The following is a 25699-nucleotide window of genomic DNA, read 5'->3' as shown; positions in this document are numbered from 1 at the left end:
GCAGAGTCATCTATCACATAGTCATAAAGGAACCATTACAATATAAATTGAAACAGAAGCCATGTAGACCATGGAAGCTGGCACAGGTTAGCAATTGTTCAGTGATGTGCACAAGATAGTTGGCTGAAAAGTTAGTCTGACGTGCAAAAATATTTCCAAATAACACATAGGATCAATCCTTGATTCCTGTTTAGTGTGTGTGTGTGTGTGTGTGTGTGTGTGTGTTGTGAATGGATGACCATAGTAGATTCTTTTATGTTGTGAAAGTTGTCCTTTATATAAGGCAACTTATCCCATTCAGTATTATGGGTGTCGGAGAAATGAAAAGCTAGGCCCGAGCTGTCTTCTTTATTGTTATTAACATCTCCAATATGCTCTTTCTGTCTAATTTCTAAACTTCTAGATATCTGCTTTATGTAAGAAAACTCAACATCAACTCCTTGTCAAAAAGATTTTTTTTTCAAATTTAAAAAAAAAAATAACAGGGATATTTCAATACTAAAAGCTTGAAAAGGGCAACTCAACTGTCACCGTGGATACAGTTGATTATGTGTCTAAGATTTCACTTTTGCTCTCAGATTCCTCCACTTATGCTACCCTGCCTATACAAATCATGAAGAGACCAGCATTCTTTTATGCAACATGTTCACTTGGCCTATAGATCTAAAGAAAAAGTTGAAATTAATGCACCTTTTAACTTCATGACGATATTGAGCACCCAAGGTACACAAGGTCAGCATTCCTCTTTGGCTGGTCATAGATATCATTAGTTCGCTTACTTATCTGTTATCAAAACATCTTGCTAATCTTATAAAGAACCACATCAGACACATGGACTCCTTCATTAAAAGCTCACAACACTTGATGCAAAACTATGGAAAATTTCCATCTTGCCATCAGATGCTCTATCTAATCTAGATCTTGTATCTTTGTTCACCAATGTTTCTAGATGAAACAGGGAACTTAGATGAACTGTTCCCTCCTGATACCTCTCAACTTTTTAGACATTGTGTCCACTCTTATTTCAGATAGAATAGAAAAAAAAAGGACAAGCAGCTATTTGGTGTTGCAGTGAGAAGCTCTCTATCTCCTCCTTGTGCCAACTTACTCATTGAAAACTTGGAAAAAGGTTTCCTCGCATCTACATTCGATTTGATGGATGACAGATGGCATCTTTATCGTCTGGAAATACAGTACTGCTGAGCTGAGCAATTTTCTTTTATTTATCAGCTACTTTCAAAAATAAAATTAAAAATAAAATTCTTTTTGGAACTTGGAAATGAAGGAAAACCACCTTTTCTGGATGTTTTAATTTTCAAAAAGAAAAACCAAAGGAGGTTTTGCAGTATATACTAAGAGTTCTCTCTTAGTGTATACTGCAAGCCTGCTCATACTGGTTGTTACTGACACTCCTCTTCATTGCACCATATATCACCAAAATTACGTATGATTCATACACTCAAAAAAAAGGGGGGGGGGGGGCAATCTCTATCACAAGAGATGAAGAAAAACTAAGGAAAAATAAGTCTCTATTCCAGCACAACAAAATCCAGACATTCTCTCAAGATTGCTAGTCTCCTCAAATCTCATGACATAAAAGTGATATTCAAGCTCTTAACTACATGAGGTTTACTTTGTTCACCTAAAGACCACAATCCTTTCTACAAATATCCTGGGGTTTATAATATTCCATGTTCTTGAGGCCTTTATTACATAAGGCAGACATCTAAAGTTTGGAAATGAAACAGAAAGAGCTTATTGGAGATGTTAATAATGATAGAGAAGACAGCTTGGGGCCTAGCTTTTTCATTTCTCCCAAACACATCATGACATTGAATGGGATAAGAGTGCCATCTGTAGATACCTTGCAACATAAAAATCTACTATAGTCATTTGTTCACAAGGCATGCTCAACAGGAATCAAGAGTTGATTCTGTGTGATATTTGGAAATCGCTCATTAGATCTTTCCACACATCACTAAACTATAGCTAACCTTCACCAGATCCCATCCTCTACATGGTTTCTGTTTTAACTTATATTGTAACAGTTCTTACATGTTCTGTATTTTAGTAAGGTTATAGTTCATGTTAGCCTTTTTATTGTATTTATGTTCGTCCTAACTCAGAAGCCACAAGTATCTGTTGCTTGGAAGTATGGAAGTATAAAAGTCTTACAGTGTCTGCACTGCATAGTTCAGAAGGCCTAGACAGGGGAAAAAATTCCGGATGATTGGAGTAGAGCTCTCATAGTACCCATATATAAAAAGGGAAATAAAACTGAATGTGAGAATTAGAGGTATTTCTCTACTGAGTGTTCCTGGTAAGATTTATGCAAGTATACTTGAGAAATGATTGAGAAGGATGTGGAAGAAATGCTTGGTGAAGAACAAGCTGGATTCAGGTCAAATAGAAGCTGGCAGGATCAGATCTTCACTTTACGACAAATAGTTGAGAAATCACAGGAATGTAACAAAGATCTGTATTCAAGTTTTGTAGATCTGGAAAAGGCATATGACAAGGTGCCAAGAGAGAAGCTATTCAATATGCTACAGTTATATGGTGTCAATGGGGCATTATATCAAGCAATACTTAGTCTTTAGTTGAGTTGTAAGTCAGCAGTTAGAATTGAAGGAAGTACAGGAAGATGGTTTAATGTTAAATCTGGTGTGAGACAAGGATGTACATTATCCCCTCTGTTATTCATTATCTATATGGGTCACATTATGAAGGAAAGTGGTATTAAACCTGATATCAAAAGGAGATTTTAATCTCAATTCTTTGCTTTATGTTGATGATGTTATACTTCTAAATAAATCCACTACAAGTCTGCAAAATCCCCTGCCTAAATTGAATAACTGTTGTAATAGATATGGTATGAAGGTCAGCAATAATTTGGCCAACCTGGCTGGTCGAGTGGTTAGCGTATTCACTCTCCAACCAAAAGTCTGTGGGTTCGAATCCTGCCGTGGGCATGGATGTTTGTGATTGTCTGTGGAAATACCAGTGGTGGTGGTTAGCAGTAGATGGGATTGGTGGAGTTGAGGTCAGTTGGTGGATTGAGTGGAGACAGTACTGTAGAGCAGGACTTTCCTCGATGAGTCTTTGGACTCCCTTGGAGATGTCTAATAATAATAACAAGACAAAGACAATGAAAATAGGCAAAAGCATTGAAAATATCAACTGCATTGTGAATGGAGAACCTAAAGAACAAGTGAACATTTCAGCTACTTAGGCATGATTTTTAGTAAAGATGGTAAATTAAATATGGAAATAGACAACATAATCAACAAAGTTGGTTTGGTAGGAAACCAACTGAATAAATTTATATGGAATAAGAGAGAAGGTAGAAGTGGAGGAATTTTTTGAGTCTCTAGAGAAAGCTACTGACACAATGAAAAAGGAAAAGTTGGTCCTTGTTGGGGATCTAAATAGCAGAGTAGGAAGTGATTGTCAGACATACAAAAATGTTTTGGGAAAATTTGGAGAAAAGAGCAAAGCTAATAATAATGGCAAATACCTGTTGGATTTCTGCTCAGGACATGGACTGGTTATTACTAACACCATGTTCCAACATAAAAATGTGCACAAATTCACATGGAGAGAAGGGGCAAGGAATAAGAAAAGTCTCATTGACTATGTTATTGTTGATAGTGATGTTTTCTCCCTGTTGCAGGACACCAGAGTGTACAGAGGATTTGAAATTGGAAGTGATCACCATTTAGTCTTGAGCAGGATAAAACTGAATTTCATATTGAAAAGAATAACATGTAAGAAAGTTTTAAAGCGAATAAAATTTGAGCAGCTCTCACATGTGAACTGTAGACTAAAATGCACAGATTATTGAAGGAAAAGAGTTTGAGAACAGGAATCAAACCTTGGAGATTCAGTGGCAAACTCTGAAGAAAACATTGATTGATTTTGCCATAGAGGCATGTGGTGAGGTTGTCTGCAAGGATAAAAAAAATCAGAACTCCCTAGTGGACACAGGAAGTTAAAGAGGCAGTGAAGGAAAAGAAGAAAGCATATCAAAAGTTCCTGGCAAATAAGTCAGCTTGTGCTCTTAGAGAATACAGAAACAAATGTAAGAAAGCTAAACAGTGTATAAAACTAGCTAAACAAAAGTCATGGGAGGACTTTGGCAAGAACATAGAAAATAAATATCAAGAAGGTGGTAAAATAATCTGGAGGTTGTTGAAGAAGCTTAGGAATGGAGAAAAGAGTACTGTAAAAGGAGTTATAGATGATAAAGGTGAAATGAAAATGGGAGAAAACGATATCCTGGAAGTATGGAGTAATTACCTTGAAAATTTGCTAAATGAAACAAGCAGTGATGACAGCACAGTGATAAAAAAACACTGACCCAGGCATGCAGTCAGGAATACATATCCATACTTGAAATAGAAAAAGCCATCAAAGGCTTGAAATGTGGAAAGGCAGCAGGAGTAGATGATATTCGACCAGAAATGCTGAAGTATGGTGGTATAAAAGTCTTACAGTGGCTGCACTGCATAGTTCAGAATGCCTGGACAGAGGGACGAATTCCCAAAAGGGTATATCTCTATTGAGTGTTCCTGGTAAGATATATGCAAGTACAATTGATAAACGGTTGAGAAGAATTGTGGAAGAAAAGCTTGGTGAAAAACAAGCTGGATTCAGGTCAAACAGAGGCTGTCAGGATCAGATCTTCACTTTACGACAAATAGTCGAGAAAGCATGGGAATATAACAAAGATCTGTATATAAGTTTTGTCGATTTGGAAAGGGCATATGACAAGGTGCCAAGAGAGAAGCTATTCAATATGCTACAGTTATATGGTGTCAATGGGGCATTATATCAAGCAATACTTAAGTCTTTATTTGAGTTGTAAATCAGCAGTTAGAATTGAAGGAAGTACAGGAAGATGGTTTAATGTTGAATCTGGTGTGAGACAAGGATGTACATTATTCCCTCTGTTGTTCATTATCTATGTGGATCACATTATGAAGGAAAGTGGTATTAAACATGATATCAAAATTGGAGATGTTAATGTCAGCTCTTTGCTTTATGCGGACAATGTAAATAAATCCGCTACAAGTCTGCAAGATTCTCTGACTAAATTGAATAACTGTTGTAGTAGATATGGTATGAAGGTCAGCAATAAAAAGACAAAGACAATGAAAATAGGCAGAATCATTGAAAATGTCAACTGTGTTGTAAATGGAAAACCTGTGGAACAAATAAAACATTTCAGCTACTTAGGCACGATTTTCAGTGAAGATGGTAAATTAAATATAGAAATAGACAACAGAATCAACAAAGCTGGTATGGTAGGTAGTCAATTGAATAAATTCATATGGAATAAGAGAGAAATTAGTCGGAACACTAAATTAATTGTATACAAGACTGTGTTCAAACCAGTTTTCACTTATGGATCTGAGAGCTGGGTCAGAAGTAAAACACTTGACCAAAGACTAGAGACCACAGATATGAGAGTCCTGAGAAAGATTAGAGGCATGAACAGATGGCATCAATGGCAATATCATATTAAAAACGAGAATATTAGGAAAGAACCTGACATTGTCAGCATCCAGGAATGCGTTAGCAGAGCTAATCTCAGGTGGTATGGTCACTTAAACAGAATGGGCGAGGAAAGATTTGCAAAACAAGTGTTCTCTGCCAAGTTGGCAGGAAAACGACCCAGAGAAAGACCAAGATATAGGTGGATTGATACGGTACAAAGTGCCTTAGATGATAGAAATGTAAGATCTAGTAACGTTGGAGTCTTGACATGTAAAAGACTGATTTGGAGGAAAATTGTAAATAGGAAGTTAGTAATGATGTAAATTTTTCATGTAGTACTATCATATCCTGTACACCCCTTGAGGGTACATGGCAGGAATTTGATGATGATGATGATGTATATTATGGATCTGAGAGCTGGGTTAGAAATGAAACATTTGACAGTAGACTGGAGACTGCAGACATGAGAGTCCTGAGAAAGATTAGAATGATGCCATAAGGTGTGAACTAAATGCATCAATGGCAGTATCATATTAAAAACAGGGATATTAGGAAAGAATTTGACATTGTTAGCAAAACAAATGTTCTTTGCCAGGTTGGCAGGGAAGAGACCCAGAAGAAGACCAAGTAATAGGTGTAGTGATACAGTAAAAAGTGCCTTAGAAGACAGAAATATAAGATCTGATAATTTTGGTGTCTTGACAGGTAGCAGACTGATTTGGAGGAAAATTGTAGATAGGAAGTTAGTGGTGATGTATTTTTTTCATGTAGTACTATCATATCCTGTGCACCCCTTGCAGGTACATGATAGGAATTTGATGATGACCAAGACTTCTCTGTATATTGTTTCATATTACTCATAAAATCTTTACACAAAATTTATTCCTCTTCACAAAAAAGAATGAAATTATCTTTGCATGAGTGCTTGCTAATTTCTTACTAAGTATTAGAAATGCATACTAGTTAAATTGGTCAGCTTTCACTATAGCAAACACTGCAAGAATAAAAACACTGACCATAACAAACTACCAAAAAAAAAAAAAAGTCCTGACCAGTACCCACATTGGCACAATCCTATCTAAAGGAAATTATCTATAGTAGACATTTCACTGAATCGCTTCCTGTGGCCGCTACCAATTTTCTCCTGTCCTCTCTCTCTCCAAACATATGGCACCAAGTATATTTAATTGTTCAAAAGTATGAAGACTGAGAAATATTTGCTATTAATTGTCTTGGATTGTTGGTATTAAATGTAATACTGTTGTTTTCATAACATATTTATTTACTCTGACATTCTAAGATGAAACGGATAAGTTACTAACACCTAAGAAATACTTTAAATTATATATGCAAAGTTCAAGCAAAATAAATTGAGTAACTAGCAAAACGTAAATGAGCAGTGACATGTTGAAACTTGCAGAATTAGTATTCTGCACGTTTCAAACTCTTACTCCTTGTGGAGTAATGAGGAGGTAAAAAATTGGCCTGTTATGCAAAATCTCAAATCTGCAGGTCACACAAAAACTGTTGATGACAAAGAAAAGATTTCATTGTTCATAATTATTATAAAAAAAAAAAATACACATCCTCTGAAGCATCTAGATCAGGGGTCTTCAACACATGGCCCGCAGGCCACCTCTGGCCCACAAAGCTCTTTGCTGTGGCCCACGGACCATTTTGAAAAAAATAACTACTTAACATTAAAATGCGATTAAATAAAAAATAATTTCAATGAAGCCTGCAGGCCACTAAGTTATACTGCGATATTTAGAATTGTAAGATGCTTTCCAGATTTACAAGAAACACTGTGCATTTGATACTTTACATAAAATCCTATAAAAATAAATATTAAATAGACATGCTTCTTCAGCAATCTACCAGCACCAAACGGTACTTAAGTACTAGTACCAATGTCGCAGGTAGTTCATTTGAGTGCTCTATCTGGTGCCTTTCAGATACATCTCGAAGGGTTTCGATACTTTTTATATTTTCATATAAATACAAGCGGGCTCATCCACAGTCAGTCAGTCGTGAACAGTGCGATATTTGTGTATAAGCGCATGCAGGTTCATCTTGTCAGCCATAGCCTATTGTGATTTTATATTGCCAGACTTTTTTCATTAGTGTGAGACATATTCAGTGGATAATGACTGTTACATGGCCATTTTTGGATCATTTTTTGGGTTCACCTTCCATCACTGTGACGTCTATGAGTAAAAAGCGTAAATCAAGTAATTCTTGTCGAGTTTTTAATGACAAAATATTTCATTATTTACACCAATTTGTACTTTTTTGTGCCAATCGACGATAAGCCAGTGGGTTTAATTCGTCGTGAGTCAGTGTCAGTATCAAAAGTATCAATATAAAACGACACTATGAGACAAAGCATGTGTCCAATATCGATCACCTTCAAGGACAGCTTCATGTGGACAAAGTGAACTGTGTTTCCAAATTGATTTAAAACGCAACAAAATTCCTAACAAAGATGTGCGCTTTGTTAGGAAGCACATACTTATTTGAGCAGTTCTCCAGAATGAAGCATGTGAAATCCCAGACAAGAACTCAGATTACAGAACAACATCTCGAAAATACTCTGCGCATAGCGACTACCAACATTGGCAAGCTGGTCAAGGAAAAACATTGCCAAGTTGTCCATTGACATTGTAAAAGATGAATTGATTGTATTTACTTATCATGAACCCACTTCTACCTACGCTCGTAAAGCTGAGTTTGTTTATTTTTATAGGATTTTATGTAACGTATCAAATGCACAGCGTTCCTTGTGAATCTGGAAAGCATTTTACAATTCTAAATACCACAGTATATTTACTGGCCCACGGGCTTCATTGAAATTTTTAATGCGGCCCATACCATCTGAAAGGTTGAAGACCCCTGATCTAGACAAACCAAAACCTTGAACACGTATCATTTGCATAAAGTAGCATCAGTACTGGTACCATACTTAATAGACCTTTCCTAATGTGAATAAAATTCAGTTTATGTGGTAGAGTTAAAATTATCAGTATGAAAATCCATACATAATGGTGTTTTTAATCTCAGGCATGCGAAGCATGGAAAAGAGAAGCAGAAGAATCGGGAAGGAGGGAAAGGTTGGCTCAGCAGGAAAGAGATGAGGTAAATTAATAAATAAAAATACCAATTCTAAATTTTAATATGCATTTTAATTCTAAATTTTAATAACTTTTCTTCTTTATCTGCCATTTGACTAATGAATTAAGAAAATTTATTATCTAAAACATATAGCCGCAAGGGATGTAGCAGATATTGTTGCAGTTTAGCACAATAAAGATTTCATGATTAATTTCTGATCAACACTTCACTGGCGTGTTATTTGTCAGGTCTTATTTCATTAGTTTTCACATTGACTAAACTACATTCTGGTCTTCCTCTGATCTATTTTCCATTCTGTTAATGTAACTACATAATTGAGCATGTTTAACATGGTTCTGTCCCTAATACCACCTGCTCACTCCCATGGTTTTTCACAGAACTCTCATATCTACAATCTCTAGTCTTGATCAACTGTATTATTGTAGATCCAGTTCTCAGATCCATATGTTGAAATAACATTATTTTATATACTGCTAGTTTGGTGTTTTTGTTGCATATAAATTTATTTACTTAGCTCCTTACCATAACAGCCTTACTTATTTTATTAACTATTTCTATAATTTAATTGGCACCTTTCAATGTTGCACCTGAATAGCTGAAATATGAATCTGTTCTACATAGATACATTACTGAGAATGCGTGTCCAGACAATTTCATCATGAAGAAAATCATTGCAAGAAAATTCTTCACAAGAAAATTTGAAATCCTATTTCATCATTCCCATATATATATATATATATATATATATATATATATATATAAAGGAAGAAGAAATATTTTATGCATTATTTATTTCGATTATATTTATTGTGAAATTTTTTATGCCGTATAAAGTTATTAATATTCTTTCTTATTACTGGCTCTGTAGATGGAATATTAATTATTACAAAACTGGGATAGGATGGTTAGGGAGAAAGGGCACAATATTTAAGAATATAATTCTTCTAACAGTTCACTATTTTTCTGTTCTGCTCATTTAGTCATCCATCCAGGTGTGATTATATTTTTTTATCTGAACTAATTCAGAAGGTGATATGTTTCAGTTATTGAATACATGTGAATTTTGAAAATCACTGCAGTTTTCTTGCACAGTAAAGAAACCTTGCACGCTGCTATCGTTTGCAGAGCTAGTTTAAGATCATAGCAATTGTGAGTAATTTATATTAAAGAAAATTATAATAAAATTTTTTACATAAATGCTATCATAATGATGTAAATCAATATAAGTAAATTGCCATCTGTGGCTTCAATGCTAGGCTTTACGTTTTCCTCCAATACTAGTATTTTTTGACACTAAGAAATTTTATAATTAGTCTATTTTTACTAAAAAAATATATATATACAGGGTGTTCGGGATAAATTTGACATATTTATAATTAATTATATTTTTCCGTAAGTTACATGTATTAACACACACTTCTCTTCATTTAAAAGTTTGGACCCTTCTTCATTCATATACAAGATGTCAGAAAGGATGGATAGCTGGAACCCACCTGAATCATGGAAGAGAATAACTTGTATCATGATGATTCGTGCCCGCCATCAAAATAAGGATATTACGACTGCTGCCCAATGCTCCCTGAATACAGTAAAAACAATCAGGCATGAACTAGAGACTTGCAATGGTGACTACGAGGATGTAGCAAGAAGAAAGATCCCTAGCAGACGATCTGATTGCGTTCGTACAGCAGAATTCCTCGCAAATCTGCAGGAACAGGTGTTGAAGAACCCTGGCATTGGAATTCGGGCTTTGTTCGTGGAGTTGCTAACTGTAGTCAAGCCCTGGATAACAAGGGTAGCCAATGGTAGGCCGTATGTATGGCAGCAGGATTCGGCCCCTTGCCACACCTCTGGGAAAAGTCAAAAATGGTTGTCTGAAAATTTCTACGACTTCACCAGTCCAAATGTTTGGCCTCCAAACTCCCCAGACCTTAACCCCATGGATTATTTTGTATGGGGCGCAGTTGAAAAAGACACCAATCGCACTTCCAGTAATACAAAAGCCCAGTTAATGGATAAAATTAAAACAGTTTTTGCGGCCCTTCCCAGGGAGACTGTAGCATCAGCTTGTTCGAGGTTCCAAAGCAGAATTGAAGCTGTGATCGATGCTAATGGTGGTTATTTTGAGTAAATCTTGTTGATAGTATTGTAATTAATTCTGCCTGTAATGTTTTTTTGTCAATTCATTAAATTTAATAGATACAAAGAAGATTTTCTTTTTCCTTACGAAACTGTCAAATTTATCCCGAACACCCTGTATATATAGATGAATGCTCCCAAAGTGAAATATGTATTAATTACTTCTCTTGCGTGAACCATTAAAAAGTAAACTGTAATCAGAAATGTCATGTCGTTAACAAATGACTAAACTGGCCAACAACCTCAGCTATGCAGATGATGTAATATTAATAGACTCATCTTTAGCCAAGATGCAACAACACTTTGACAAACTATGTCAAGCTGCAAAAATATTTGGATTACAATTAACTGAAATAAAAACTAAAATACTCACAAATATACTACAAGGTTCCATCATTATAGAACACAACCAACCTTTTAGAAAAAGTAGAAACTGCCAATACTTAGGCTCAAATATAAGTAATATTGTAATGACTTAATATTAAGAAAATATAAAGCTCTCAATCAACATAGGAATCTAAGAAATATCTTAACCATCTCTCATTACCTTGGAAATGAGATTAATTAAGCTTTACAATGTAACCTCTCAGGCTGTCTTCTTATATCATGGAGAAACGTGGAACATTTCTACCAAAAAGCAATACAACTTGCTTAAGATTATTACTCGATTACTCTTGTAAGGATCATATTCGTAATTCCACTATTTTAGAAGAGGCAAACCAAAAACCCTTGATTAAAACCCAATGCAGACATCAACTGAGACATCCTCCTTCTCCATAATTTGACATCTTAGTTTTATACGCTCCTCCCCCTCAAATGGCTCAAAACAGAGATGCCTGGAAAGCTACGTATAATAATTAACTTTTTCTTATTCCTATTTATTTATTTCATTTCCCTATTTACAAATTGTAAATTGTAAATAAACCACGATGATGAACAACTGACTAGATAGCATACCCTCTCCCACCAATGAGCTGTGGATTTGAAACTCGCAATAGGCATGGATGTTTGTAATTGTTATTATGTGAGAGATGAATTTCTTCATCTGAAAATACTAAAATTGGAGGAAAATCTAAAGATGTATTGCAGCTGGAGCTGGCAATTTAGCTTATGCTGATTTACATCATTATGATAGCATTGATGTAATTTTATTATAATTTTCTTTAATATAATTACCTAAAAGTGCACCTATGATCTTAAACTAGCTCTGTAAACAATAACGTACAACATATCTTTCCTATGTAGGAAAAGTGGAGTCATTCAAAATACATGTGTATTCATTAACTGAAACACCTCATCTTCTGAATTAGCTCAGATAGAGAGTGTATGATATATCACATCTGGATGGGTGTGTAATGATGATGCACAGAAAAACAGTGAACAGTTCGCAGAATAAATATTCTTAAATATGGCTCCCTTTCTCCCTAAACCAACCCATTCCAGTTTTGTAAATATTAATATTCCATCAGCAGAACCTGTAGTTATCTAAGAAAGAATATTTACAACTTTTTCAGACGAAACAGGAATTAGGAAACTCGCCAATCAATAAAATATTACTTTCATTGTATAAGAATTAAAATATTATGCAAATCTAATTAAAATTAAATAAATAATAGATAAATACATAAAAATAAACTATATTTTCTGAAATTTATCTTTCATTGTGTTTACTTTTCATATATCAGTATCAATGCAATATTATTTCAATTTTCTAGCGAATAATATTTTCAGCAAATATTTTCCATGATCAATAGTTCACACAATGAATTTTCCCATGATGAATTGTCTGTGAACCCTGAGAATGATGCAGTTAATGTTTTTAATATTCCTGCATATTTTCAGGGTTCATACTAAATTTATTACATCAATTATTTAATTTGGTTGAAAAGCTGAAGCACATTCTTTTAAAAGTATAATATACATAAAGAACTAAACTTAATATCTCCTTTTTGAATATCATGTCTAGTACTACTATAGTTAATGATGATGAGTGGAGATCATGTATAACTCAGCCTTACATCTAATTTAACATCAGCAACTTTGTGTACATTTTTCATACTGTTGATTTGCATCTTATATAAGCTGATTATTACTTTCTCTAAGGTTCAATTTACATCATAGAGATTCTATTTTGAATAATTTTTCCATCCCTGTATTATATGCTCCTTCATTGTCAACAAAACTTAATTAGGAGGCAAAAATTTTATCTTGGCATCCTCTGTTTGGCCTCAACCTAGCTTGTCTTTACTGGTTTCTTTTCAATTTTTCTTATCCTTTTTTCATTACACTTGCATAAATCATTCCTGGAATATATTGGTTAGGGAAGTTTCTCTATAATTCCCTTTGTTTTATTTTCCAATTTATAAACTGGTACAGTGGATGCCTGCACAATTCTTGTGGAAATCAGCCTTGTGTTCAGACCTTCTGGATTATCCACTGCAAAACTTTTTTTTATATTTAAAAATGACTAGTAGATTTACTTTCCCATCCTTCCTTTTATGTTAGGCTGAATAGTATGTGTGGTTTATTAATCTGTAAATTGTGTTCTTTTGGCTGGTTTGCATATTGTTTTGTATGATGAAAATTCAGAGTTTCTGGGAGAGGGAAACTTTTCCACCTCTGTATAAGACTGGCTAACTCACTTTCAGTTATAAAAAAACTCTTATAAAGGTTCATGTCCTAGACAAGATTCAAACCCAGGTCTTTCCAGTTTGAAAAGCCTTGTTAGTACCAGGACTAACAAGGAGGCTCAGGAGGCTTAACTGTTAATATGTTGATCAAGAAGGGAAATTTATTTTAAAGCGATGTAAGCACTACTTCAGTTAGGAGAAATTTTCATTACTCTGGGAATGGCAATGCATGCATGGGGGGGGGGGCTACTTAGCTGTAGAAGTCTGAGCTGAGGTCTCCTTAAAGTAGAGTTAATATTCATTACCATATTTACTGAAATATAACTTGCCCTTGCATATATCTCACACCCCTATTTCTACTTTATGAAATAAAAAGTTAGAGTTTCGCATATACCTCACACACTAAAAAAGTTTAAAACTTTAAGAAATAGATAGTAATAGTGTTATGTCAGTTTCAGATATTTTTGAATTCGGTTGAAGAGAATCAGCATTTTATCTTAACAATTGTCACCTTGCCTTTATAGTTGACTCGTGTGATCTTTTGTTAATACCGCACCAATCATATACAAGACCGGAAGTAGCAATGCGAAATAGTAGATTCTTGGTAAGTCATACCCATTTTCAGGTTTTTTTTTAAATCGTGGTGATCTTTTGATTCCGAAATGATAAAAGGACAAGCAATAATGAAACTGTTTGTTTTAATTTAATTAAGGAAGCACTGTCACTAAAGGTTCAAATATATCACTTGATGAAGGTGAGCGACTGATCATATGAATAATGTTCATAATTAAAATTTAAATGCATTCATTTTATAAATAATGTGGGCAATTATAAATTATAATGAATACTGAGGATTTATTTATAAATCCTCAGTATTCATTAAAAATTAAATTAATCAATTAAATTAATTATTAAAAAATATTAAAAATTAAATTAATCAATTTAATTTTTTCCTGAAAACTTTAGTTTCCGAAAATCCCAAATTATATCTTGCACCGTGATTTTTTAACTTTAATTTTGGGGAAATATGGGGAAAAAAGTGAGTTATATTCCAGTAAATACAGTAATACCAAACTGATGTTTTTGCAAAAATTCCTTTAAAAATCTTAATGATGATTTAGCTTTGGATAAGTTTCAGATGATTTAGATAAGTCTGAAAACAAGAATTGCACCTTTTAAGATTCACTGACAGACTTTGAAGAAAGTTTCGATTCTGCCAGAGTTATGTGTTGAGATTGCTTGCAATGATCAATTTGGGATAATGTTTAATAGCCAATTTTTCTTGTCCTAAACATAGTGCAAGTATTGCTTTGCTATGGTGAATTTAGCATAGCATTGTATCCCCTCAGTCTGTGATTGGGACTGTCAATAATTTGTTATAGTGATGTTTGTTATAATGAGAGTGGACTGTATTAACTATTCAAATTACAAATCCATCTAACCATTGAATAATGTTCTCACATTTGAGGGCACATCTCTAAGAGCTTTTCAAAAATCCTTGACTTAGTAAAGAAGAGAGAAATTAAGTTGATTAGTGACTTAGTTTTCTACAGTAAGAGATCATATCTTTAATACCAACATTTTATTACTATTTGCATTTTCTACAGATATTTCTATACTTCTGCTCATCAGAACTGATATCTCTTCCACTCTTCTTTAAATCCACTTAAATGTGTGATGGCCAAATACTACTTCTGTATTTCAACTCCATGCTCACAGAAAAAAATTTTCTTACTTGTCATTCATTTTCTATATTATTCTTTGGAATTGCCTCTCCTCTTGTATTTTCTGAAGAGTACTATCTTTAAATCCTATATTAACATGCTTCTTTCTCCTCAACTTTTTTCCTGCCTGGTAAGACTGTACTGTAGGTTGAATAATCTCTTGTAAGAGAGTTGCCATGGGGGGGGGGGGGGTTGAGAAAGTTTATTTAAACTTTAACAGCATGGAAAGGACAAGTGATATTACTGACTTCCATGGATGTGTTTTATCTTTTATACCAGTGCCTCTGATGCATCCCTTAGGACAGTAGTGACTTCAAGAGTTGTGTCAATGGAGATGGTCTTTGAAGTATTTCTTGCAAAACAATAAGAAAATCTTGAAAAACCAAGAGAATTGTGGCTGAAGGAGAGAGTATCAGTAAGAACATGAGTTATCTAAGGGAGAAACTAAGACAAGGAGTGATGAGAGCTTGGTCCACTCTTACCACGAGTTGCCTCAGTCCTGAAGATACTTCAGGTGCAAACTTTGTTTGCTTACTTGGATAAAGGATTAAACTAAATTTATTATAGTCTAACCAAGAAGGGGGGGGACTTCCAATGTCTTTGACCAACTTTTCAATCCTTTCATTACTATTCCCAAGATATTGATTGGTCTATAATTTGCTAATGTCTTAGAGCCTTCTTTATGCAACAACTGTTTTGATCTCATTCCACTTGCTTGGAACTTTAGTAGAGCTGAGACTTCCTTTGCACATTCCTGTAATGTACAAGGTTATATCCCATCTAATCCTACGTCCATATCTGTATTGAGATTCTGCAATATCCCAAGTACATCCAATTCATAAACCTCTATTCTCACATCAGCTCCTGTCATGTCACCCAAAGCAGTATCCTCAGTTGAATGATAAACTTGCAAAGTAGTTACTCAGTAATCTACTATATCATCTTATGTCACCTCACTACCATCAGTACTCATTAAAGTTATCCTTCCATAGCACTATGTAGCAAAACTTGGAGATTTCTTTTGTCCTACTGAGCTGATGTCTTCTCATAATCTGGTTTTGCTTTCCTTACCATGCTGGTCGCCTTCTCCTTATATGCCTTTGAACAACATTTTTTTTGCAGCTCCTTCTTAATGATGCTACCCATCCATTTAACTCCTATTTGATTTATCCTCCTGACCTTGAGTACACAGTCTGATATTGCTTCCTTCAGTTGCTCCTTGATTCTTATGCGGTCAGTCTCCTTTCCAAGTTGTCAGAAGCAACATGGCCACCTTTGTTATGGATAGATCTTTTCATCCCGTGACCAGATCCAGCACTCTCATACCCTAAGTTCCCTCCATCACATGCTGTTTCAAGTAATCATCTCTTAGTAGGTGTATAACCATTTGCTTCTGGCCATGTGATCTTTCCTCCTTCCCATCTGCTTCTGTAGTTGAAATCTCCCATGATAATTATTCAACCTATACTCATTGTTCCTTACAAAACTCTCCAGATATCTAACTATAACAGCATCCAACTGCAATATTTTATCATATTGCAGTTGGATGCTGTTATAGCTTCCATCCACGTGCATTTCTTCCTGATCCATTCTTTTTGGCTGCAGTTCATTTACTGTCATTAGCACTAATAAGAATTCATATTTATAACTGATTTTAACATTACCTGGCCAGTTTTTATTTTCATCCATAAAATCACAGCAACCTCTCTCCTGTCCTTGCAATCTATCCCTGTAACTACATTATCTACTGTCAGCCAGGCATTAATGCCTATTCCTTTTTTGGTGAGGTTGCTCTAAAAAAATTTCTCCTTATTCCTGGTATTTCTATCATTAGCATGCGTAAATTCCCTTACGTCCCCAATTACCTTTACATCTATTGATTACCCCATTTAATTTTGTCACTTGACAGACTAGACTACAATTTTTGGTCGTTCTCACACTCACTCACCTCATTGGTGCCTGCATACCGCATACCTTCATCCACTCTAATAGCTTTAGTTTTCCTGATAGAAGGACTTACATAATGTTGATGGACTGCACTTAAATGGATTTGGAGTTAGGTGTCTGTTGAAAGCTTTGTTTACTGAGAGTGTGGAAACACAAAGCTAAGCTTTCAACAGACACCTAACTTCAAATCCATTTAAGTGGAGTCCATCAACATTATGTAAGTCCTATCTGTCAGTGCTGATAAATAATAGACTAATTTGGAAGAAAATGTTGATATGAGATTATCAACAATGTAAATTTAATCATGGTCTGTCATAGCAGCCAGAACATCCCTTGAGAATACATATCAGGAAATTGATGATGAGGTATACAAATTCCATGCTGTTCTTCTACACAACCTTGATTTTTAATTCGTTTGCAGTCATTTTCCTCCTCCTCAACTTTCCCCTATCATAGCATGGCAGCAGACATGGTCTTCATCTTCTCATTCTTTTTTTGCTTTTTCAATAACTCTTTTATATCTTCTTTTATACAATATTTTTCACTTTTCAAATCATTAGTGCCAGCCAATTCTTTTGCTTTATATTTTTGTGGCTTCACTAATATTTTTTGTGTCAGGGGAACAAAATTTAATCATGCTCAAGTACTCTCTTATCATAGAATCACCATTAAAAAAACAAAAACAAAATTCTCCTTGCCCTCCCACTTAGTGATATGTTCTTGTTTCTTACCTCACACGTTGCTTTTTTCTCTTCTCGGCTCTACTAGTCTGACGTTTCTGCACTCTTGCACCTTGTCCTGTTAAGAACTCCACATAAGTGTGCTATTTCTTCAGATCCTCCTCACCTTCCATATCTGTACTTCACTATCATCTTACTCCCTTGACTCGACTGGTACTCACTCTCAAAACATTTCATATATACTTGCTCAACAGTCTGGCTTTCCTTCCACAAATTTTTCAACTTTTGCGATAAAAGCATCTTACACATACAATACCAAAAAGACTCGCATGTTCAACTCATCCAACAGAGTTATATCTTCAATCGAATCATTCTGGTTTTGTGACCATATTTTTATTAAAAAAGACTGTTTTTTAAAACTAAACAAGTACTAAAAAACAAACCCTACAAGTTTCATTAGTCATCAGACTAACCTCTTCAGTGGTAAAGATAACTAACAGTTTAAAGCACAAACTATAAGAAATGACAAAAAAAAAAACAAGTTCATTTATTGGTATTATGAACATCAAAAAAGTTCGTTAAAAAACCGAATAACAGATCTATACAGCCGTTAATACGTGTTAGCTGGAAACAATGCTATTTGATGTCGTGTTCTGTGGTTCACTTCCACTCTGTCCAAGGTCTGAACTGGGTAAATTTTTAATAAACGCTGACCAAACTTGATTTAAAATTAAGCCTTGATTTTTGTTGCATTGCATAGGAATTTTAATCATATTTGCTGCCTCTTTGAATTTTCTTGTGAAATAGTTTTTATCAATGTAGGACATGTTTGTTCTGTCCCAGAGTACATCATGACCAGTAGAAGCTGTGTGAAATGCCAAGCCAGACTTATTTTCTCTCTTTTTTTTGTACGTCCTTTTGATGTTTGCTCAATCGGATTTCTCCTGATCTCCTCATCTGGCCTATGTAGCAGATGCCACAGGAACAGTGAATATTATAAACTCCTGGTTTTTTCATTGGGTGATGTGGAGGTTTTGGAGGATGAAGAGATTTTGATATTTTTTCAAGTGACAGGAAAGTCACTTTTATGTTGTACTTGTAGAGAAGTTTGGCTAATTTATCTGTTACATTTTTGATATAAGGAAGGGTGACTGCGTTCTTGAAGTCTTGTTTATTTAAGTTTCTTGTAGGTGCATTGAGAATTTTCTTAATTGTCTTAGTTTTGAAACCATTCAGTTGTAGGATCTGTGTTAAGTATTGTATATTTCTTTCTGCTTTTCTTCTGTACTGGGGATGCTGTATGCTTTATCCCTTAAGGTTTTTATGAGGCCTATTTTTTGCTTGGGATGGTGGTGTGAGGTAGCATGAAGGAATCTTCCTGTGTTTGTTGGCTTTCTATAAATAGAGAAGGATAATCGGTTTTTTCCTTCATTTATTTCTATAAGGATCTCTAGGAAAGGAATTTTTTTTTATTTTCTTCTAGTTCCAGAGTAAATTTTATGTTAGGATGTAAGTTATTAAGATAGTCTTTAAATGCAGTCAGTTCTAGTTCTGTTCCTGGCCAAATGATGAAGATATCGTCCACATAGCAGAGCCAAATTTTTGGTTTGATGTGTCAGTTTTGTAGAGCATTATTTTCAAAATTTTCCATATAGAGGTTTGCTAGAGTTGGTGAGAGAGGTGAACCATTGCTAGTACTTCTTTTCCTTTGCTTAACCACAGAAACCTCTGAATGATTAAAGTTATATCTTGGCCACCATTGTTCAGTCATTGGTTGTGTACTGACAAAATATATTTCAATACAAATATACAAATACAAGTGTTTCTTAAATCTTCAACAACACAGTCTGTCACATACTTATTAAAAAAAAATTACAGAAAATTAAGTAATTTTCTCAAATTTTAATTAATAACTTTCAGCAGCTCCTTAAACATGCATGCTTTCATGATTTAGCCTTGAACGCCAAAGTATGTTGTTGGGAAAGTCTTATCAAGACAAGCTGGCCATTCCTGATGTTATATGTTATTCCATGTATGAATTTGAAAGCCCAACTCATCTTCTCCACTTATTTTTCTGTAATCATTGCATAACAGCACTACTATTTTTATGGTAGTAGTGCTTTCTTTTAATATAATATACACAACATTTGATTTATATATTAATTAAATATTAAAATACTAATATTAATACACTAATAAAGTACACAAAATTAGAAACATTACACTCAATGACCAAGATGTATTAGTCAGCTTTGACATAACTTCCCTTTTCACCAATGTCCCGATCAATGATACTATCTTACTCCTACAGAACATATTTCCACACGACATCATGGCCCTCTTTGCCCGCGTACTCCGATCCGGATATTTCATGTGGCAAAACAATTTTTACCTTCAAAAAGAGGGTACAGCCATGGGCTCACCACTCTCCCCCCCCCCCCAATTCACCATTGAAATAGAAAAAAAAGAACTCTCTTCCATTCGTAGACTCGCTCGTCACATGTCTTCCCTCAGGCTGTCTCTCCTTCTCAGTCTACCACAAACCTACACACACACAGGCCAGTACATACACAAAAATTCTTATCACCACCCAACACAAAAACTAGGTGTCATAAGCACCCTTAAACACAGAGCTCAAACTATCTGTTCAAATGAACAAACTCTAAACCAGGAATACAAGAATGCTATTGCCATACTTTGGCAATTTTATACTAGAGGCATTTCTGAAAAAATAGATAGAACACTACACAAATACAACCTCACAACCACCTTTAAACCCTCAACAAAATTAAGACATCTACTCAGTTCTTCCAAAGATCCGCTTCCACACCTAGCCCACCCAGGGGTATACAAAATACAATGCACACGTAACCTACCATACATAGGGGAAACAGGACGAACCCAAACGACACATTGAATACCTCCATTTTGGAAAAACCGGCCTTTCTGACCACGCACTCCAAACATACCACAGAATTGATTGGAAAAATACAAAGTCCTTACACCACACCAAAACCTCGTTCGAGAGGAAATTCAAAGATGCGTGTGAAATACTCAAACATAACCTAAATCTGAACAAAAATGGCCTAACCATTCCAAGAATGTGGAGGACCCATCTGCAACCTTTATAGCAACTAGAACAAGCCAAAGAAAAATCCCAATACAAGAAGACTTGGTGAAGTGTTTTTTTTTTTTTTTTTTTTCCCCTACATTCCATAGCAACTTGAACTGTACAAGGCCTGAAGAAAATCATAGTGTAACAATCTGAACTGTACAAATCCAGAAGAATCTTAGTATATGAGGACTTTAGCAGAGTCTATTGTAGTTTTTTATTTATTTGATTTCATCATCATCATCAAATTCCTGCTATGTACCCTCAAGGGGTGTACAGGATATAACAGTACTACATGAAAAAATTACATCATTACTAACTTCCTATCTACAATTTTCCTCCAAATCAGTCTGTTACTTGTCAAGACTCCAACATTATCAGATCTTATATTTTTATCGTCTAAGGCACTTTGTACCGTATCAATCCACCTATATCTTGGTCTTCCTCTGGGTCGTTTTCCTGCCAACCTGCAGAGAACACTTGTTTTGCTAATCTTTCCTCTCCCATTCTATTTAAGTGACCATACCACCTGAGATTAGCTCTGCTAATGCATTCCTGGATGCTGACAATGTCAAGTTCTTTCCTAATATCCTCATTTTTAATATGATATTGCGATTGATGCCATCTGTTCACGCCTCTAATCTTTCTCAGGACTCTCATATCTGCGGTCTCTAGTCTTTGGTCAAGTGTTTTACTTCTGACCCAGCTCTCAGATCCATAAGTTAAAACTGGTTTGAACACTGTCTTGTATACAGCTAATTTAGTGTTCCGACTAATTTCTCTCTTATTCCATATGAATTTATTCAGTTGACTTCCCACCATACCAGCTTTGCTGATTCTGTTGTCTATTTCTATATTTAATTTACCATCTTCAGTAAAAATTGTGCCTAAGTAGCTGAAATGTTTTACTTGTTCCACAGGTTCTCCATTCACAACACAGTTGACATTTTCAATGATTCTGCCTATTTTCATTGTCTTTGTCTTTTTATTGCTGACCTTCATACCATATCTATTACAACAGCTATTCAATTTAGTCAGAGAATCTTGCAGAATTGTATTATAATTTTATTTTATTTATTTTTTTTAACTTTTATTTTATTTTTATTTATTTATTTATTTTTAAATTATCGCCAGAGGTCAGGCTAAGAAAAAGATTAATTGACAGCATAGATTTAATTTACCAGTACAGAGTACAAGAGCATGCACATGTTCTTGCACTTTGTACTGGTAAATTAAATAACTAGCCAATACGCAAGGATACATGCGTATTGGTTCCTTATAGGCATGTATCCTTCTGATGATGACCTCAATACAGGGGTCGAAACATCAAATTGTTATTTTATTAATAATAAGTGAAATAATCATTTCAACATGTGTGTTTTGTGTCCCTAAATTCAGAAATCTGAATAGTAGTAGTGCTGTTATACAATGACTAAATAAAAATTTAAAAAAAGGAAAGAATAAAATAGTGTAACAGTAGCTAAACAAAAGTCATCAGAAGACTATGATAGGAGTATAGAAAATAAGTATCAGGAAGGTGGCAAAATGTTCTGGAGGTTGTTGAAGAAGCTTAGAAATTGAGGAAAGAGTATACTGTAAAAGGAATCAAAGATGGTAAAGGTGGCATGAAAACTGAAGATTGGGATATCCTTGATGTCTGGAGTAATTACATTGAAAGACTGTTAATTAAACAAAGCAGTGACAGAACTGTGCTAGGAATTTTTTAAGAGGAATGCAAAGAGGTATCAGTACTTGAGGTACAAAAAGCTGTCAAGAACTTCAAATGTGGAAAGGCAGCTTGGACTAGAAATGCTCAATCATTCCCAATGATTCTGCATAATTCAGAATCATTGGAGTAGAGCTCTCATAGTACCCGTCTATAAAAAAAGGGGAATAGATTTGAATGTGAGAATTACAGAGGAATTTCTCTGAGTGTTCCAGGTAAGATTTATGCAAGCATGCTTGAAAATAGGTTGAGAAAGATTGTGGAAGAGAAACTTGGAGAAGAACAATCAGGGTTTAGGCCAAATAGAGGTTGTCAAGATCAGATTTTCACCTTAAGGTAAATAATTGAGAAATCGTGGGAATATGAAAAGGATCTGCACTTAAGTACAGATTTAAATTTTGTAGATCTGGAAAAGACATGTGACAAGGAGCCCAGAAAAAAACTTTTCAAAACACTACAATTATATGGGGTAAATAAAAGATTATTCAGAGCAATCCATAATCTATATTTAAGTTGTGAGTAAGCAGTTAGAATTGAAAGAAATACGGAAGATGGTTTGATATAAAATTAGGGGTATGACAAGCATGCACATTATCTCCACTCTTAATTCATCATCTATATGGATCATATTATGAGAGAAAGTGGCATCAAGCCTGATATTAGAATTGGAGATGACAAACTTAGTTCTTTGCTTTATGCAGATGATGTACTCCTAAACACATCTAGAGCAAGTCTCCAAGATTCACTAACTAAATTGGATAACAGATGTAACAAATTTGGCATAAAAATCAGCAATAAAAAGGCCAAAACTATGAAAATAGGCAGGATCATAGAAAACTTCAGCTGCATCCTAAATGGAGATCCCATTGAACAAGTAAAATATTTCAGCTATTTATGCACAGGTTTTAGTGAAGATGGCAAGTTAAATCTGGAAATAGACAACAGAATAAGTAAAGTTGGTATAGTGGATAGCCAGCTGAATAAATTTATATGGAATATGAGAGAAATTAGCCAAAACACCAAACTAGCAATATACGAGACAGTGTTCGAATCAGTATTAAGTAATGGATCTGAGAGTTGGGTTAGAAATAAAGCACTTGATTAAAGACTAGACCACAGATGTGAGGATTCTGAGAAAAATTAGGGGAGTGAACCAATGGCAGAATCGTATTAAAAAATACGATTTGGAATAATATAGCAGTACTTACAACAATATAGCAGTACTTACAAGTAATACACTAATTTGGAGAAAATTGTGAATAGGAGATTGATAATAATGTAAACTTAATCATATTGGAAAGGAAGGTGATATGTCCACTTAAGTAGAATGAGTGATGAAAGGTTAGCAAAACAGGCGTTTCTTGCCAAGATGGAAAGAAAGAGACCCGAAGGAAGACACCAAGGTCTAGGTGGATTGACTCAGTTAGAGCTGCCTTAGAAGAAATAAATATTAGATACAACAATATAGCAGTACTTACAAGTAATACACTAATTTGGAGAAAATTGTGAATAGGAGATTGATAATAATGTATATGCTGTCATAGTAACCTTGAACATACATTTGGGGGGGTATATATCAGGAAATTGATGATAACAGCACTACCTGAATAATGCTATAACTCTGGATGTATTGGTTTATATTCATCTTTTTATGTGCATGAATTCTTATTTAGCATGTAAGCACATTGATAACAGTGTAGCCTGTATAAATTTCTAATTTTTTGTGATTTTTCTTGTAGGCATTAACCAAAGCAGGTGCACTACAGAAAGAAGTAGAAACTTTAAGAGGAGTTGATCCTTATCTTCATTCATTGACACCACCAGCAGAATTAGATTCTTTACCACTTAGTAAATTAAAGCAATTACAGGAGCAACTTAGGGAAAATCTTGATAAAGTAGATAAGGTATGATAGTTAATGAAGTAAATAAGATTTTTTTCCCTCATATGTTTTCTTTTTATCTTTTGTTTAATCAAGCCATATATAACTGCTAATTTTCTGTAAATTTTTGATGATAATTCATCTCATTTTTTTATGTGAATTCTATCCACAAAAGTTTGGCAACTAGTGCATTAGTATTGTGGGTAGGCTGTGGATGAGAGGGTTGGAAACAGTTCTGTAAACCAAACACCTGAAATGGCTTGGAAGTTTTCATACTCCCTAAAAACAATAAAATGTTTATAAAATATATTAACTTAAAGCTTATTACTTGGAGTTCAAACAGCACTATGGCCTATAGTAGCAGAGATGCTGTCCATTTGGCCAACCCAGCCAGCTGATTAGCAATAATTCATTATGTTCAATACATAATTTTGTATAAGATTATGAGCAACTTAAACTGGCTGCTCATAATTACTATGGTTTGTCAGAATTTTGCAATTTGAGAAACCTTAAGTAGATGATCCTATAGCAGGGGTTCCCAAACTTGTTGGTCGGAGACCCCCCCCCCCAAGTAAAAATTCAGTAATAACGATAAGCTTCAAGTTAATATATTTTATAAACATTTATTTTTAGAAAATCTATCTAGTCATTACTGGGAGAAGGCACAAACCCGAAATTTAAATATTTTCCAAATATTGATGATACTTTATTTTTGCATCAGACATGATCGCTAGGGGTTTTGTGCGAGAAATTATTTCAATACAACTCAAACTCTTGTTAAAATAATTATTTTAATAAGAAACTGTTACAACAAAATAATCCACTCCCAAACACTACAGAACAAAAATATCTGATGACACTAGAAACAGCACTGAAGTTTGAGCAATGGTGGTAAGGAAACCGAGTACAACCACTCAAACAAAAATCTGCTTGGATGCTAACTAAAAGGGCACAGTTGATGTGCTGCCAAGTTCACAAGGATGAGCCACTTTGCTGACTGCCCAATTAACGACTTGTTTCATATACTAATTCTAGATTTCTAGAATTATCTTTATGAGGATATATTTTTTTAAAGACCCCTAAAATAATCTTATTGACCCCCCCACCACCACCAGCTACATTAGGAACTAAAAATCCCCCTCCCTCAAACTTACCCAAAGACACCCTCCAAGGGAGTTGCTACTAACCACTGTGGGAATCCCTGATTTAAACTTAAACTCATGAGCTCAA

The 25699-nt window shown here is 34.6% G+C and overlaps 1 protein-coding gene across 3 annotated transcripts in view; it reads left to right on the top strand.

Annotated features, from left to right (window-relative positions):
- unk (RING finger protein unk) overlaps window positions 1-25699 on the top strand; it is a 343825-nt gene that overhangs the window by 304005 nt on the left and 14121 nt on the right. For all 3 annotated transcript variants that reach the window (XM_090411598.1, XM_090411597.1, XM_090411600.1), the window contains 2 exons: window positions 8560-8634; window positions 24329-24493. In XM_090411598.1, coding sequence (XP_090267724.1) covers window positions 8560-8634; window positions 24329-24493 — 240 coding nt within the window. The remainder of the gene's footprint in view (window positions 1-8559; window positions 8635-24328; window positions 24494-25699) is intronic.

The sequence above is a fragment of the Typopeltis vanoorti genome, chromosome 21 (genome assembly GCF_054136105.1).
Source record: "Typopeltis vanoorti isolate ZY-2024b chromosome 21, IOZ_Tvanoo_1.0, whole genome shotgun sequence".
NCBI lineage: Eukaryota > Metazoa > Arthropoda > Arachnida > Uropygi > Thelyphonidae > Typopeltis > Typopeltis vanoorti.
This window is presented reverse-complemented; position numbering and strand designations above follow the sequence as displayed.